Raw genomic sequence first — 16,282 nt, forward strand, 5'->3', positions numbered from 1 at the left:
CTCCCGAGTGCTGGGATTAAAGGCGTGCGCCACCACCACCCGGCATCACAGGCCATTCTTATGGGGGCATTTTTTTTTTAGTTTTTTTTTTTTTTCTTTCAAAATGACTCTAGCTTGTGTCAATTTGACATAAAATTAGATAGCACAACCACATGTAACTCCAGCTCCAGGATCTCTACCACCCCCTTCTGGTCTCTGCAAACTTGTGCTCCTGTGTGCATACGCCCAGAACAAACATACACATGCATAATTAAAATTAAGTTTTTTAACATCAAGCCACGGCAAACAGTATGAGGGATTGACCTATATCTTTTTTTTTATTATTTTATTGGTGTTTTAGCCTGTATGTATATCTGTGTGAGGGTGCTGGATCCTGGAGTTACAGACCGTTGTAAGCTGCCATATGGGTGCTGGGAATTGAACCCTGGGTCCTCTAGAAGAGCAGTCAGTGCTCTTAATCACTGAGCCATCTCTCCAGTCCCTGAACTATATCTTGTGTGACAAAACTTTTCCTGGGGAGACACTACTTATCTTCTCCACAACAGGTCAAAGTACGGCTACCACCAAAGTTCAGCTGTGGACCAATAGAATTGTACTGGTGTTATTTCAGGAATATGGTTGAGGGGTTATTTACAGAAGTAGAAATGGCTCAGAGACAGATGCCTCACCAAAACCCACTCCAGCATGGGGAACAGGTCACCAAAACTAAACCTGGAGCACACTGCACAACCCACAGGCAGTTCAACAGGTTGTCCTTTCCAAGTGACTCTGGTCTAAACCTCTTCCTCGTCTTAACCTCTTCCAGACAACTCCACTGGTCTCTGCTTCTTCCAGACTTCTGAGAGTTTCTTGGCGGGCCAGCTCTGGCCCTCTGAAGGGGTACACTTGGCTTTTATTGCTTACTCCTGCAGGGAGAGGCCTAGTAAATTTGGTCAGTTTCAGGGACTTTCTGGAACTATTTTGAATTGTTACCCTCCCTGCTTAAGGAGTTTTCCCTGCAAGACAGAATGTTTCAAACTCACAGAAACTGTCACACAGCAATCCACATCTGTATATTAGTTCTTCTAAAATATGTGTTCTAGAGTTCTACAGAGACACTACACGGGAGGCTTTGAGGAAGATGGGTAACCTACCCACTTTTTAAATTTCTGTTATATTATTCTTAACAGTACTGGAGATTGAACCTGGGACTCTGAGTATACAAGGTAAACCTCCTACTACTGAGCCACATTCCCCAAATCTTTTTTTTTCTTTTATTTTGAGACAGGCTAACTAAGTTACTCAGGCTAGTCTTAGACTAGTGATCCTCCTGCCTCAGTATCCCAAGTAGCTAGGATTACAGTCCTGAGCTCCACAAGGGTGCCCATCTTTGAACCCCAGTAGCTCTGTTTACCTGTGGCCACTCTTCCAGCCTCTCCACGGTAAATACTGTTAGAAACCCCTCCCTCCGGGTATTGCTCATGGTCAGGGCTTGACAAAGTTCAGCATGGATCCTCCCGTCTTAAGGCAATTTCCATGCACAGACCATCATCTTTTGTGGAACTGTGGCTCCACACGAACAGTTTCTGGCTCCTATCAGTTGCAAGATTCCATTCCCCACTCTGCCCTGTGTCCCCCGCAGTGACTCACTGAGTCCAGGGCGGTGCACTTCTCGAAGGGTGTGGGTCATGCCAGCCTTGTAGCCCAGGAAAGCTGTGAGGTGCACAGGTTGGCTGGGGTCATCCCGTGGCCAGCTCTTCACCTTGCCCCTGTGCCTCCGGCTCCTCTTGTGGGGCAGGAAGCCCAGGTGTCCATGTCGAGGGGCAGAGAACTTCCGGTGGGACTTGGGATAGGATAGGAGAAAAAGGAGTTCAGAACTGGGATCTCCCTGGGGTGGCTTCAGGATGATCCAGGAGACTCAGCACCCCAAATACAATGTGGGCTAGAGGCCTGAGGGAGGGGTCCAGGCAGTCCTCTGTGCTACCCCATCAAATTATGCAAATGATGCAGGGTTAGGGACGGGGTCTCTTTAAAATCCCAGACTTCCTGCTCTTGTGAACTCAGGCTGGCGAGGCCTGGATGGATCAAAGACAGTAAAGTAGTGTGTCGTGTCAAGAGCAGGTGACGTGACAGTGACCTCTCCTTCTCATGCCCCTTTCAGACCCAAAGCGCGACCCCTGGCCCTTTGCTATCTCTTCAGACCCATTCCTCACAGCTCCAGGGCTGCCCCTTCCCCCTCCCCCGGAAGGCCAGTTTGTTCAGGAGGTAGCCCCAGCCCACTGACCATGGCCGGTCCCTGCAGGTCAGGAAGGGGCCTTCCCACGGGGCACCAGAGGTAGAATGACAGGGCCAGAACACTCAGCTGCCACATCCCAGATTTAGCACCTGGCAGGCTCCTTGGCTGGCTCCTGTAGCCAGCATGGCCTTTGGTGCCAGGAACAAACCTGGGAGGGGCATTAGATGGGCAGTCTACAGTGATAAGAATACCTGGGACCAGGGGTCGTATTTTTTTCTTCCAGGGGCCTGGGGGATAACTATTCAAGGACAGGCAACTGTGGTCTGATGAGGGTCCTGTTCTCAGACCACAGCCAGAAGGAAAATCTGAGTCTGGTAAAGAGGTCTCCTGCGAGGAGAGTTGTAAGCTAGAGCTCTGTTGCTGCGATAGAAACACCATGATTGATTCTGGAGCGATAGCTCAGCCATTAAGAGCATTAGCTGCTCTTCCAAAAGACCCAAGTTCAATTCCCAGCAGAGGGGAATTGTGTGGCCGCTCACACTGTCTGTAACTCCAGTCCCTGGGGATCTGGCATTCTCTTCACCACCATGAACACTGCAAGCATGCACATGGGGCAAGGACATACATGCAGGCAAAACACTCACACACAAAATAAAACTTTAAAAAAAAAACTCACCAGGCGGTGGCGGTGTGCGCTCTTTCATCTCCGCACATCAGGAGGCAGAGACAAGCAGATCTCTGTGAGTTCAAGGCCAACTTAGTCCACAGCACAAGTTCCAGAACAGGCTCCAAAGCTACAGGAAAACCCTGTCTCAAAAAAAAAAAAATAAGATAAATAAATAAAGGCATCAAAATCAACTTGAGAAGGAAAACATTTATTTGGCTTACATGTCCTGATCACAGCCTATCATTGAGGGAAAACTGAGGCAGAACTCAAGTCAAAAATTTGAAGGCAGAAACTGAAGTAGAAGACAGGGTGGTGGCATATGCCTTTAATCCCAGCACTTGGGGGAGGCAGAGGCGGACAGGTCTCTGAGTTTGAGGCCAGCCTGGTCTACAGAGCTAGTTTCAAGACAGCCAAGGCTACACAAAGAAACCCTGCCTTGAAAAACAAAACAGTAAGAAAGAAACTGAAGTAGAGGCCATGAAAAAAATGCTGTTCACTGGCTTGCTCTTCATTTTCTCAGCCGAGGTGTTCTCTCTTCCCAGATGACCCTGGCTTGTGTCAAGTCGACATGAACCTAGCCAGAACAGGTACTTGAATGAATCTCTTTTCACGTTTCTTTGCTTCTTTGTCTCAGGGTCTTCTGCATCACACGCTGGCCTGGAACTTAGTATATAGGTAAGGATGACTTTGAATTTCTGATCCTCCTGCCTCCACCTCCCAAGGGCAAGTGTTGGTATTACCATGCCTGGTTACACAGTGCTGGAGATTAAACCTAGGGCTTTGTGCATGCTAGGCAAGCACTCTATTACCTGAGCTACACTCTTAGCTCTGATATTCTTTCTTTCTTCCTTTCTTCTTTCCTTTGGTTTTTGGAGACAGTCCTTTTATTGTGTAGCTTTGCTTGGCTGTCCTGAAACTTGCTCTGTAGACCAGGCTAGCCTCAAACTCAGAGATCCATCTGCCTCTGCCTCCCAATTACTGGGATTAAAGGCATTTGCTACCATCACCCCGCAAATTATATAAGTCTTTTTGGTTTTTAGAGACCAGGTTTCTTTGTGTAGCCTTGACTGTCCTGGAACTAGTTCTATAGATCAAGCCGACCTTGAATTCAGAGATCCACTTGCCTCTACCTCCCAAGTGCTGGGATTAAAGACGTGCACCACCACTGCCTGGCTCCCTTTTTTTAAATTAAATTTTATTTTATATGTATGGGTGTTTTGCCTACATGTATGTCTGTGCACCATTTGCCTGCCTGGTGTCCTTGAAGGCCAGAAGAGGGCATCAGATCCTCTGGACTTGGATTTACAGCCGTTTACAAACCGAGTGGTGGATATCAAACCCACGTTCTCTGGAAAACCTCTTAACTGCTAAGCCATCTCTCCAGCTCCTTCTTTTTCTTTTGAGGAAAGGTCTCACACTATAGCCTATCTGGCCTTGAACTCTTGGCAATCCTTCTACCCTGGCCACCAAAATGGTAGGCAGGTTTACAGGTGTGAACCTACACATCTGGCTCTCCAAACTGGTCTTGAACTCCTGGACTCGAATGATCATCCCAGCTCAGCCCTGTGTAGCTCCTCCCACAGGTTTGTGCCACTGTGCCCGCCTCTGCCTCCAGAGTGCTGGGATTAAAGACGTGTGCCACCCCCACACCCCCCTGTTATTTTTCAATCCTGAGAGTCTATTGTTACAGAATCAAGGTTCTATAGTTGTAGAATCACTGAGTCCACCAGGCTTAAGATATCCTCAGGGTCAGCGGTTTTGCATTAGGTACTAAAATTCTATGCTACCAGCCGGGCGTTGGTGGCACAAGCCCTTAATGCCAGCACTCGGAAGACAGAGGCAGGTGGATCTCTGTGAGCTCAAGGCCAGCCTGGTCTACAAGAGCTAGTTCCAGGATAGGCTCCAAAGCTACAAGGAAACCCAGTCTTTGGGGAAAAAAAGATTCTGTCTATGCTACCAAAATGTTAAGATTTGTGGGTCTGACTTTAGTGTCATAAACTGATTTTTGTGTGATACTAGATTTGGTAAGTCACCGCAGCTGATAGCTCTATGTTCTTAATCCCCAACACTGGCAGGAGGTGACCAGCACCAAGATGACAGGTAAGGATTTCCACTACCCAGGCTGCAAAACCAGTTCTAAACACGTAAACTCAGAGTTTGGGCAGTGCAGTCCTGGACAGTGGACAGCTGGGGGCACAAGAGCTGAAGACTAGAAGAGAACCCCTAGAAGCAGGGAAAGTTACTCCCCGTGCCTAGGGTAGGAGACCCTTTTCCCCCACAGACTACAATGGGTCAAGCCCAGCCTTTTCAGAGAAGCCCCCAGGTTCACTGGCACCCACCAGCAGAGCCCGTAACAGGCCAGACGGCTGGGCAGCTTGCTGTTTCTATTACTCGTTGATTTGTGTGTGTTCTCTTGCCAAGTCATGTTCTACTTGCTCCCTGCTGACTTAACTGATGGTTCAGTGAAGAGCACTTCCTCGCGTCTGGTGAACTTTGCCTTTGTGCAATAGCGCTGGGAACCACAAGAGGGTGCCCGAGAGGCTGGCCACGATCCCGTGGTGCCCCGCGGCTACGCACTGAGCAGGCGCGGTGCCGCCTTTCCGCGCAGGCGTAGAGGTCTCCGCGTCCTCAGGCCGGGCTGGTCCGGACGCGGAGCGAAATTGAAGGTCTGCGGGGAGGGCTTGCTGTAGCCATGCCGGACTCTTGGGACAAGGATGTGTACCCCGAGCCCCCGCGCCGGACGCCGGCTCCCTCGCCACAAACCTCGCTCCCCAACCCCCTGACCTACTTTATGAAGGCCTTCGATCTCGTCGTGGACCGGCCCGTGACCCTCGTGAGAGGTACAGGGTCTAGGATTCCTCCCGCTCAGTAGCTCCTGGTCCCCCACGGATCCCAGTTCCCGTCCCCAGGAACCACCACCCGATGCACGTTGCTGTCCTGCATCCAGAGCCCCCGAGTCTAAATCGTCTCTTAACCTCCCCAGTGCACTTATGACACTGAATCTGAGACACCCCGGAACCGAGCCGTCACCTTTTGTTTCCCCGCTGCACCCCAGACCACTTCCCAGGCCCTCCCATCGCCCCCGCGGAATAGTCCCCTTTGCGGGACTACACCCTACCCATAATTCTTTCTGCCTTCAGCAGAACCCTGACTACTCTCGACCCTGGTCGCTCTTTTAAACGGTAGTAGCGGGAAGCCGGGCGGGTGGTGGTAGGGCCGGTGATGAGTTCGAAGCCAGATTGATCTAAAGAGCGAGTTCCAGGAAGGCCAGGGTTACACAGAAAAACCCTGTCTTGAAACAAAACGGTAGTGGTCAGGAATCTAGCCCATCACCAGTCATCTCTGTCAGTAAGCCCCGGTTGAAATGGACAGTGTTGTCCATCTGTATGGTCAGGGTGTTCATTCTTTCTTTTTGGGTCACAGCTTCATTTGTCCAAAGTTTGTGTTTTAAATGACTGCTCTTTATCCCTGGTCCCAGAGAATGCTCCATTCAACCATTGATGGCCCCGTTTGCCAGCATGGTAAACAGTTGGGACATGCTGGGCACTATGTCCAGTCGACTAAGCGGCTCATCTGTTAAGCATTTGGGGTACAGAGCATACTCCGGTGGTTGTTTTTGCTTTTCCCTCTTCCAAGTGTTGAGGCTCTGCTAAGGTAGATTCTTTGATACAGCACCTTCATTATTGTCCAGGACAACATAGCAAATACTTTTGTCAGCTTCCCAGACAAGTCACTGCCCCAGGTTTACAGATGGTCCTTGGCTTAGGAAAAGTTTTCAAGCAAGTGCCAGGTGGATTACTGCATTAAGGTCAGCTCATTTTTTAGTAACATTTTAGGATGTCTAAACGCGTGTGAACCCTGTGCTCTTTAACCAATGGAAAACATTGGGTCCTACTGCTGAATTCCCAATGGAGCTTCCTTGCCTATTCAAACCCTATCTGTACTGTGGGGCACATAGGCCTAACTGCGTTCTAAATACCCAGCTATGTCTCTTGTATATAAGGACCTGCCCTCTAAGGTGGCTAGGGGCACGAGGTGAGATATGCCACTAAAGGTGCCTGTTACTGTAAAACCTCAAAGCCTTGAGTTTGAGGTGTCTCTCTTTGCAGAGTTTATTGAGCAACAACATGCCAAGAACCGAACCTACTACTATCACCGGCAGTACCGACGTGTGCCAGACATCACGGAATGCAAAGAGGGTGATATCCTGTGTATCTTTGAGGCTGAGATGCAATGGAGAAGGGACTAGTAAGTTCACAGCAGGGAACAATTGACTGGATGGCTTTATCCAGCATACCCCCCTTCCTATAAAGAACCCATACAAACTGGAACAAGTCTCCATCCTTTCAAATTCTTGACAGTCACTGCTAGCCCTTGTTCTTTCAGCAAAGTTGACCAGGAAATTATGAACATCATCCAGGAGAGACTTAAGGCTTGTCAACAGAGAGAAGGAGAGAGCTCAAAGCAGAATTGTGCCAAGGAACTGGAGCAGTTCCACAAAGTGGCTAAAGCCTTCCATGACCGCTGTGAGTGACCCTCAGTTTCCAGGGTTTGGGATCTTATGGCTTTTCCTAGCCACTAAAACCTCACCCAAATTCCCATCCTTTAACAAGCTCTCTCCACCCCATCTCTTCTACAGATTATGACCTGGGAGCCTATTATTCTGCCAGAAAGTGCTTGGCAAAGCAGAAGCAGAGGATGCTGGAAGAGAGAAAGGCTGCCAAGCAATCGGCTGCTGCCTAGGACTCCAAGAACTCCCGTGACTGGGTGCACCCTACCTATTTTATTGTCCTCTAAATAAATGCAAGAGACAAATGTTAACAGACTTAATTCACTTTTATTTTCCTTGTATAAAAACCCTTATGTGGTGGCCACAGCTGGAGCCTGGGTCCTCTGAACAGAGACTCTGGTGTGGGTTTTCACAAGATGGTCAGTGAATTCCTAAAAAGAGAAGTAGAATATTAATACAACACATTCCCTACTCTTGAAGAAAGAAAGTCAAAGCCAGCCAACACAACACCAGTTGAATCAGTATACCTGATAAGGAGACTTGGTGAACACAGTCTCTTTCCAGAGGTCGGGGGTCAGGTAGCTGTAGGTCTTAGAGATGGCATCAAAGGTGGCCTTGGCTGGGAAAAAAAGTGAAAGGTGTTGGTGGCTTGATTTCTGAAGATAAAAGTCCCTCCCACTAAGGAGCTGTTGCACTCCTAGGAGCAGAGTCAGTCACTTCGGTGACAGGTCCCATCTCCATCCCTTAAAAACACACCAAGCACCCATGGCCTGTGTGTGATCCACCTACCAAAGTTGCCCAGTGTGGCAGTACAGCCCCTGGCTGATGTGTAGCAGTCATCAATGCCAGCCATCATCAGTAGCTTCTTGGGCACAGGAGCAGAGACTATGCCAGTGCCTCTGGGGGCAGGGATGAGACGCACCAGCACAGAACCACAGCGACCTGTCACTTTGCAAGGAACAGTGTGGGGCTTGCCAATCTTGTTCCCCCAGTAGCCTCTCCGCACAGGGACAATGGAAAGCTTGGCCAAGATGATGGCCCCTCGGATGGCAGTGGCTACCTCCTTGGAGCACTTGACGCCAAGACCTACGTGACCATTGTAGTCCCCAATAGCGACGAAAGCCTGCGAAGAGGAGACTTAGGTGGAATGGCTGGTGGTGTTTCACAGAAACAGCATATCTCGACTCTAGGATCTGTGGTGCTCCTCTAAGCAAGAGAGGCCACTGCGAGGCCAATCCAAGGTACTTGAGGAACTCTTTTTCTCTCTCTCCCGGTACGAAAGTCACACGGGTGAAACCTAGTGTGACTATGCAGAGTGAGAGAGTTTTGCTCAACCCCACCACTTAATCTTAAACCTTCAACCTGCCAAAGGACAGACTTGAATACCTTGAACCTGGTCCGCTGGCCTGCCCTAGTCTGCTTCTGCACGGGCATGATCTTCAGAACCTCATCCTTTAGGGAAGCTCCCAGGAAAAAGTCAATAATCTCAGATTCCTAAAACAGATAGTGGGAAACATGTCACTAGATAGTAAAGGAAGCTATTGCCAAGTAGTCTTCTCACCCTGATAACGGATGTGGCAGCAGAGGTTCATCACGATAGCAACCTTCCCACCCCAAGCGATGTTTCAGCACCGAGGTGTGTCTGTACCTTAATGGGCAGGGAGAACAGGTAGATCTCCTCTAGGGACTTGATCTTCATGTCCTTAACCAGGCGGCCCAGCTTGGTGACGGGAATCCACTGCAGGAAGACGCCAGTCAAAAGGCTGCCTCAAGCAAGAGCGCATGGCCCGGCCCGGCCCGCCCACGGCCCAGACCTACCTCCTTGTCTTCAGCTTTACCTCCGCGAGCCCCGCGGCCTCGGCCTCGGCCACGGCCTCGACCACGGCCGCGGCCCCTCAGACCGCTGCCGAATCCTCCGCGGAAGCCGCCACGGCCTCCTAATCCTGGGCCCCCGGGTCCTCCGGGCCCTCCCGCTGCACCGGCGTCATCCGCCATTTGCTAGAGACAAAAGGAAGTAACTCAGCAGGACCCTAAACGCCGCGGCCGCTTGGGGTTCCGAAGCCGGTCTTTCCGGCTAGGGGTGTCTCGCTCCGGATGTCCTCAGATTTCCACTCCCCAGGCCCCACGCCCGCCCCAGCCACACAGACTCACGTGTTTTTCAGAAGAAGAAGAAGAGCAAGGGTGCGCGGAAGGGAGTTTTTATAGTGCACCAAGCGCCGCGATATCTCGACTGCCGGCGCAGATCATGCCGAGCTGTAATTGGCTGAGTGTTATCCCGCCCCCGCCACGTTCTCTCTGCGCCTGCGCGTTTTCCCTCGCGGAAGCCGCGACGGGGAGGGACTATAAAGAGCTCGGGCGGGCGCCTCTCGGGCCCAGTCGTGCTCACGAGTGTGTCGCGCCGTGCGGTCTGCCAGGTAGGTTGCGCCTCACCGGCCTCTATCCGCTTTCGCTGTTGTCCCGGTAAATGGGCGTTCGTTGAAAATCACCTTCGGCATTGGCTGTGGCCGGAGGTGAGATTCGGCGCCCAGAGCCACAGGGGCCTCAGCTCACCGCCCGCTGCCCCAGTGTGGGAGGGTGAAACCCAGGCCTCTACACTCCGGATCGCCTCGCCGCTCTGGCGGCCTGGCTGGTGCCATCGATCCTAACCACGTCATCTCTCCGCAGGTTCCACCGGATCTGGAGACTGCTACCGCCGCTTCTTCGCCCGCGAAAATGACAGGGTTCCTGCGTCCTGTTAAATAAAGTGGTTTAACTTTCCGTGTATGTATTTGTGTTTTGGGGTGTTCCTTTCAGTTTAAGTGAGATATACATTCGTGGCCAGGTGTATTGGTCCCAGCAGTCAGCATCTGGAAGGCAGACGCAGTCGATCTCTTTCAAAACCAGCTTTTTTAAAATGTGCTTTTATTCCGCCTACATGTATGTATGTATACCATGTGCGTCCCTGATGCCCCCATGGATACGACATCGGATCCTGTGGAACTGGAATTTCGTGTAGTTGAAAGCGTCCATGTGGCTGTTGGAAACCAAACCCTTGTTTGTTTGTTTGGAGGACAGGTCTTGGTCTGTATTCAGTGAAGGCATAGAATTTTAACAATCCTACTTCAGCCTTCCAAATGCTCAGATCACACCTGGGTTTCCAACTGTTTTGGACACTATACAGGTAGAATTAGGGAGTTTATGTGACAGCTTTAAGCCGGGTTATATTTTATTTATTTATTTATTTTTTGGTTTTTCGAGACAGGGTTTCTCTGTGACTTTGGAGCCTCTCCTGGAACTAGCTCTGTAGACCAAGTTGGTCTCGAACTCACAGAGATCCGCCTGCCTCTGCCTCCCAAGTGCTGGGATTAAAGGTGTGCCCCACCATCGCCCGGCTATATATTTTTTTTTGAGGCAGGGTTCCTCTGTATAGCTTTGGTGCCTGTCCTGGACCTTGCTCTGTAGACCAGGCTGACCTCAAACTCAGAGATCCATCTGCCTCCCAAGTGCTGGAGGAATTAAGGTGTGCAACACCACCACCCGACTATTTTAAAATTATTTAGAAAGTGACCACCTAGGGACTGAAGAGATGGCTCAGGCTTAAGAGATTGGCTGCCTTTTCAGAGATCCCAAATTCAATTCCCAGCCACCACATGGTGGTTCACAGCCATCTGTAATGAGATCTGGCGCCCTCTTCTGGCCTGCAGACAGAACACTATAATTTTTTTTTTTTTTTTTTTAATTAAATGGGGCTGGAGAGATGGCTCAGTGGTTAAGAGCATTGCCTGCTCTTCCAAAGGTCCTGAGTTCAATTCCCGGCAACCACATGTTGGCTCACAACCATCTGTAATGAAGTCTGGTGCCCTCTTCTGGCATTCAGGCATATACACAGGCAGAATATTGTATACATAATAAATAAATATTTGAAAAAAAATGACTAGCCGGGCGGTGGTGGTGCACGCCTTTAATCCCAGCACTCGGGAGGCAGAGGCAGGTGGATGGATCTCTGTGAGTTCGAGGCCAGCCTGGTCTACAAGAGCTAGTTCCAGGACAGGAACCAAAAGCTGCGGAGAAACCCTGTCTCGAAAATTCCAAAAAAAAAAACCTGACCCGACCACCTATACAAAATAGTGAACTTGAAGGAATGTGTTGGCATCTTTTTCCCTAGGGAGACATCTGTCCACCCCAAATAGGGCACCAGTGATGGCCAAAGTGTGTGACTCCACTGAACTTAAGCTTTGTGAACCAATATTCATTTCACTGAGCATATACGGCCCCAAAACAGCAGTCCTACCCCATCAGAGATGACCTAGAAGCTGCAATGATGGAGTGACCTTTGTAGTTACTTGGTGTGTGCTTTGGAATCTCCCAAGCCTGAAGCTGAAGGAGCGGATTGTCAGTGAATGTCAGCGGCTCTGCTACTGTTCCCATAGGCCTCCTTTGTATTCTGCTTAGTTGTGGTTATTTGGCCAGTGTGACCTCTATACTAATATGGAGACTGTTATAGTAAGGAAGAAACTGCAACATGTATACTAAAATTTATTAACGAGGTGGTGGTGGTGCATGCCTCTAATCTCAGCACTTGGGAGGCAGAAGCATGTGGATCTCTGAGTTTGAGGTCAGCCAGGGGTACATAGAGAAGCTCTGTCTCCAAAAAACTAAGGCCTTTTTTGTTTCTTGGTTTTACAGTTAAGTTGAAAAGCCTGGGCTCTTTTACAGGATGGCCTAGTCCTTGGGAAGGGACGATAATGGAGGAGAGGCTTCAATCCTGTGATCCTGCTGGCCTTGGGGAACTAGAAGCTGTCAGCCAAAACCTAGGCGGCAAGGGAGAAGCCCTAGACTACCCTGAGTTGAGGCTACTCTACCACCCACCTTCAGAGGGAAAGGGTAAGGTGGCCCTGGGCCAGAGCTGTGATTGGCCAATGCTAGACAATGCCACTGTGATGTCAATCCCCGTGTGCTGTGAAATGGAGACTCCTGACCGTTAAGCCTCAGTGGAGCTGCCATCCAGACACAGATCATGGTGAGCCCCGGGTCTCTTTCCACCTGCCCTGATGCCATCAGGAATCCATGGTATCTCACGCTTGAGAATGGATGCCAGCTGTTTTATGGGACAAGAACACCTTTCAGAAGGCTCTAGGTGGTATAGCCTGAGCTATTCCCAGCCTCTTCAGTCAAATCTTGGGGGAGTCAGCTCCCACAGATTCACCCTTGAAGTGGGGTCTGGTCCTTGGGGGCTCTGTAATTAGGTTTCTTCATGTAGCTTGCCTCCCTACCAAAAAACATTGCTGAGGTATCTTGTTGGTATGAGTGCTTGGGGGCAGGAGGTATGGAGCCTGGTCTCACCCAGGCCTTAACACTGACCTGGCCTTTGCAGAGTGGTGGATATGATCTCAACCTCTTTACCAGCCTTCCTGACTACAACTTCCTGTGTTCCGTCTGCCATGGGGTTCTCAAGAAGCCAATGAGGTTGCCATGCAGTCACATCTTCTGCAAAAAGTGCATCTTCCAGTGGCTAGCCAGGTGCCATTGGGAATCCAGGAGGGCGGGGGGAACTCCTGCAGCCAAGAATGGGAAGGGAAGGGAAGGGCTATCCAAAACTGGGTTCCAATGGCTATAAGACTCAGCTGCAAAATCTGGGACACTCAGAATGTGTGTGCCTCCCTCTCTGGTGTCTGAAGTCCCACCTCCTCGCTCTAGCCCCACCCCCATGATGTCTCCTCCAGCCAGAAAGGAGGGACTAGCTGGGTTGCCCCCATGAAGGCTTGCTCTGGAAGTCACATGACTTTACCACTTCCAACATCACACTGATACCTCTTTCTAGACAAAACTCCTGTCCATGCTGTAGACAAGAGGTGAAAAGAAGAAAGATGGTCCAAGTGAACAAACTCCGGAAAACCATTGGCCGCCTACAAGTCAAGGTAGCTCAGGGCATCCATCCACTCCTGTCCTGGGGGGGTGGAGCAGAGCCAGAAGAGTTATCAAGAAGCCCTTTGTCAGAACTGAATAGAAGGCAAAGGTCATAGACATGGTTAAAGACATGAATTAAGGGTCTACCATTTGCTGTGTGACTGGGCAAGCTGCTTATTCTTCCTGGGTTCCTTGGAACTTCAGGTGTAATGTGGGAATCATAAATGAATTTCAGAGATAAAGTGCCTGGTCACTAGCCCTTACTTTTCAGCCCTCTAACTTACAAAATGGAGAAACTTGGAATCAAAAAGTTAGCAGGCAGCAAGGTGTGGTGGCACACACCTTTAATCCCAGCACTGGAGAAGCAGAAGCAGACTGATCTGAGTTTGAGAGGGCCAGCTGGTCTACAGAGCAAGTTCCAGGACAGCCAAGGGTACATAGAGAAACCTTGTCTCCAAAAACCAATAAAAAGCTTATGAGGCAAGCCGGGCAGTGGTAGTGCACGCCTTTAATCCCAGCACCCAGGAGGCAGACGCGGGAGGATCTCTGTGACAAGAACTAGTTGCAGGACAGGCTCCAAAGCTGCAGAGAAACCGTGTCTCGAAAAACCAAAAAGCAAGCAAACAGAAAGCAAAAGAGGTTCCAGAGTTCACTTGTTCCCCTGTCAGGGAATATCATAGATTAGATTGTACAGGAGCCCCACGTGACAATGCCTTAACCTAGTTTAATTCACACCGGGCTTTCTTATACTCCCTAGTGCAAGAACGCTGCAGCTGGCTGCTTGGTGACATGCCCTCTGGCTCATCGCAAGAGTCACCAAAACTCATGCCCCTTTGAGCTGATGACTTGCCCCAATGAGGGCTGTACTGCACGGATTCTGCGTGGGGACCTGGATGAACACCGCCAGCATTGCCAGCAGGATGGCCAGCAACGCTGCCCCTTAGGCTGTGGAGCCACTTTGGCTGCCTCGGAGGGTGAGCAACACAACTGCTACCGTGAGCTCCGTGATGCTTGGGTACAGCGCCACGAGCGCAACCGGACCCTGCTACTGAGCCTGCTGAGGCGTGTGCGCCGGGTGCACCGCACCACCAACTTCATCCGCCGGCAGCTGGCACAGCTGGGCGACTTCCTGGAGGATGACTCCCTGCTTCTGAGTTCCAGGGCACAGGAAACTGAGGTTGCCCCGGAGGCTGAGATGTGGGGTGTGCAGGGCCAAGGTGTCTTATAAAGGAGTTAGATAGACGCTAAGCCCAGGCCTAGCCCACCTCATATCCTGTGTGTGCTGTTCTTTGTTGTCCTTGTCACCTCTGCTAACCTTCCATACCAGACAATGGCATTTTCCTCCCCCAGACTTTTTTTTCTCTGACTGGATCTACCACTGAGTAGACCCTGCAAAGCTGTTCCCTTTTTCTTTTTTTTTTAATATTTATTTATTATGCATACAATATTCTGTCTGTATGTATGTCTGCAGGCCAGAAGAGGGCACCAGACCTCATTCCAGATGGTTGTGAGCCACCATGTGGTTGCTGGGAATTGAACTCAGGACCTTTGGAAGAGCAGGCAATGCTCTTAACCACTGAGCCATCTCTCCAGCCCTGTTCCCTTCTTCTTGAACTCATTCTTCTTCCTGCTTTTCTCTCCACCTAATAGCTTCCTAGCTAGTTACACAAATAACTCAAAACTCTAAATCAAGAGTAGATGCCATAGCCGGGCAGTGGTGGCGCATGCCTTTAATCCCAGCACTCGGGAGGCAGAGGCAGGCGGATCTCTGTGAGTTTGAGACCAGCCTGGTCTACAAGAGCTAGTTCCAGGACAGGCTCCAAAACCACAGAGAAACCCTGTCTCAAAAAAACAAACAACAAGAACAGAAAAAGAGTAGGTGCCATGTCATTTGGTGGCAGTACATACTTTTAATCTCAGCACTCGGGAGGCAGAGGCAGGATGATCTCTGAGTTTGAGGTCAGTCTGTCTATACAGATAAACCCTGTCTCTAACAAAAAACAAAACAAAACCACTGGCTGATCTTCTAGAGGACTTGGATTTTATTCCCAGGTTTGATTCCCAGCATCCAGCTATTAATAAAATCTGTAACTCTAGTCCAGGGCTCCAGGGGAATTTATGCTTTCTTCTGGCTTCCACAGAGATGCAAGAAAAAAAAGGTGTGGTCCAATTATTGACCCATCATTATGTGGGTCAGTATATCCTGTAAGGTGGTCTGACACGCTTTTAGAATTTGAGATCTCTTTCCAGAAGACAAACTATGCCTCTGGAGGCAGGATCTCTATGCTGTCCTAGCTGTACTAAAACATTATGTAGACCAGGCTGTCTCAGACTCACAAGGATCCTAGTCCCTCTTCCAAGGCCTGGGATTAAAGGCATGTACCACCATGCCTGGCCACAAGTAGCTCTGTAGATTGACTTCATGTTTATCAATGTTTTTCTTGTTTTGACACAGGATTTCTTTGTGTATCTCTGACTGTCCAGGAACTCACTTTGTAGACCAGGCTGGCCTCAAACTCAGAGATCCACCTGTCTCTGCCTCCTGAGTGCTGGGATTGAAGGTGTATGCCACCACCACTTGGAGTGTATGAATGTTTGTATATGCATTCCTGGTGCCCCAGAAGTCAGAAGAGGACATTGAGTACCCTGGAAATGGAGTTATGGATGGTTGTGAGTCACCATGTGATTGCTGGGAATCAATCCCAGGTCCTCTTCAAGAATGAGTGTTCTAAACTGCTGAGCAGTGACCATTGGGAAGGTCCAAGAATCCAGTAGGTATTTCACTCCACGAAGCTGATGTCTCAGATGGTCTTCAGTATACACCAGAATCCTGAGGAAGTAGGCAAGGAAAGGAAAGGAAAAGGAAGGGAAGGGAAGGGAAAGAAAAGGAAAGGAAAAGGAAAAGGCAGAGGAAAGAAGAAAGGAAAAAGGACTGGCTAGTGAGACCAGCAAGCAAGCAGGCAAAGAGCAAGCACCCTTCTTCCACGTTCTTTTTTTTTTTTTT

The 16,282-nt window shown here is 49.8% G+C and overlaps 4 protein-coding genes and 2 non-coding genes across 6 annotated transcripts in view; 3 read left to right on the top strand and 3 right to left on the bottom strand.

Moving 5' to 3' along the window:
• Positions 1 to 2,919, bottom strand: part of Rpl3l (ribosomal protein L3 like) — a 12,082-nt gene extending 9,163 nt beyond the window's left edge. The window contains exons 1-3 of the mRNA XM_026780632.1: positions 2,892 to 2,919; positions 2,467 to 2,513; positions 1,630 to 1,822 (exon numbers count right to left, since the gene is read on the bottom strand). Of these exons, the coding sequence (XP_026636433.1) occupies positions 1,630 to 1,822; positions 2,467 to 2,513; positions 2,892 to 2,919 (268 nt within the window). The remainder of the gene's footprint in view (positions 1 to 1,629; positions 1,823 to 2,466; positions 2,514 to 2,891) is intronic.
• A 2,562-nt stretch (positions 2,920 to 5,481) lies between these two features.
• On the top strand, positions 5,482 to 7,698 carry Ndufb10 (NADH:ubiquinone oxidoreductase subunit B10). Its single transcript, XM_005349149.1, has 4 exons — positions 5,482 to 5,722; positions 6,992 to 7,130; positions 7,269 to 7,408; positions 7,522 to 7,698. Exons 1-4 carry the CDS (start codon positions 5,575 to 5,577, stop codon positions 7,623 to 7,625), a joined length of 531 nt encoding a protein of 176 aa, XP_005349206.1. The 5' UTR covers positions 5,482 to 5,574; the 3' UTR covers positions 7,626 to 7,698.
• Positions 7,699 to 7,727: 29 nt separating this feature from the next.
• Positions 7,728 to 9,625, bottom strand: Rps2 (ribosomal protein S2). Its single transcript, XM_005349150.3, has 7 exons — positions 9,544 to 9,625; positions 9,211 to 9,390; positions 9,041 to 9,130; positions 8,779 to 8,886; positions 8,182 to 8,515; positions 7,920 to 8,011; positions 7,728 to 7,823 (listed from the first exon to the last, which is right to left on the bottom strand). Exons 2-7 carry the CDS (start codon positions 9,385 to 9,387, stop codon positions 7,743 to 7,745), a joined length of 882 nt encoding a protein of 293 aa, XP_005349207.1. The 5' UTR covers positions 9,388 to 9,390; positions 9,544 to 9,625; the 3' UTR covers positions 7,728 to 7,742.
• LOC113456375 lies at positions 8,584 to 8,717 on the bottom strand. Its single transcript, XR_003377197.1, has one exon. It is a non-coding gene; the product is annotated as a small nucleolar RNA SNORA64/SNORA10 family (small nucleolar RNA).
• Positions 9,626 to 9,862: 237 nt separating the features above from the next.
• Positions 9,863 to 9,989, top strand: LOC113456404. The gene has a single exon (XR_003377225.1). It is a non-coding gene; the product is annotated as a small nucleolar RNA ACA64 (small nucleolar RNA).
• A 2,127-nt stretch (positions 9,990 to 12,116) lies between these two features.
• On the top strand, positions 12,117 to 14,619 carry Rnf151 (ring finger protein 151). Its single transcript, XM_026780633.1, has 4 exons — positions 12,117 to 12,308; positions 12,746 to 12,891; positions 13,193 to 13,289; positions 14,036 to 14,619. Exons 1-4 carry the CDS (start codon positions 12,117 to 12,119, stop codon positions 14,504 to 14,506), a joined length of 906 nt encoding a protein of 301 aa, XP_026636434.1. The 3' UTR covers positions 14,507 to 14,619.
• Positions 14,620 to 16,282: the final 1,663 nt, after the last annotated feature.

This window comes from Microtus ochrogaster, chromosome 7, assembly GCF_000317375.1.
Source record: "Microtus ochrogaster isolate Prairie Vole_2 chromosome 7, MicOch1.0, whole genome shotgun sequence".
Lineage (NCBI taxonomy): Eukaryota > Metazoa > Chordata > Mammalia > Rodentia > Cricetidae > Microtus > Microtus ochrogaster.

Excerpts from the sequence above, each read along its gene's own strand:
- Ndufb10 (XM_005349149.1), top strand. The coding sequence starts at position 5,575 with ATGCCGGACTCTTGGGACAAGGATGTGTACCCCGAGCCCCCGCGCCGG. Across the intron at positions 5,723-6,991 it reads GCCCGTGACCCTCGTGAGAG|AGTTTATTGAGCAACAACAT; the intron begins GTACAGGGTCTA and ends CTCTCTTTGCAG. Across the intron at positions 7,409-7,521 it reads TAAAGCCTTCCATGACCGCT|ATTATGACCTGGGAGCCTAT; the intron begins GTGAGTGACCCT and ends TCTCTTCTACAG.
- Rps2 (XM_005349150.3), bottom strand. The coding sequence starts at position 9,387 with ATGGCGGATGACGCCGGTGCAGCGGGAGGGCCCGGAGGACCCGGGGGC. Across the intron at positions 8,887-9,040 it reads TGTTCTCCCTGCCCATTAAG|GAATCTGAGATTATTGACTT; the intron begins GTACAGACACAC and ends TATCTGTTTTAG. Across the intron at positions 8,516-8,778 it reads GCCAGCGGACCAGGTTCAAG|GCTTTCGTCGCTATTGGGGA; the intron begins GTATTCAAGTCT and ends TCCTCTTCGCAG.
- Rnf151 (XM_026780633.1), top strand. The coding sequence starts at position 12,117 with ATGGAGGAGAGGCTTCAATCCTGTGATCCTGCTGGCCTTGGGGAACTA. Across the intron at positions 12,309-12,745 it reads CAATGCTAGACAATGCCACT|AGTGGTGGATATGATCTCAA; the intron begins GTGATGTCAATC and ends TGGCCTTTGCAG. Across the intron at positions 13,290-14,035 it reads TTGGCCGCCTACAAGTCAAG|TGCAAGAACGCTGCAGCTGG; the intron begins GTAGCTCAGGGC and ends TATACTCCCTAG.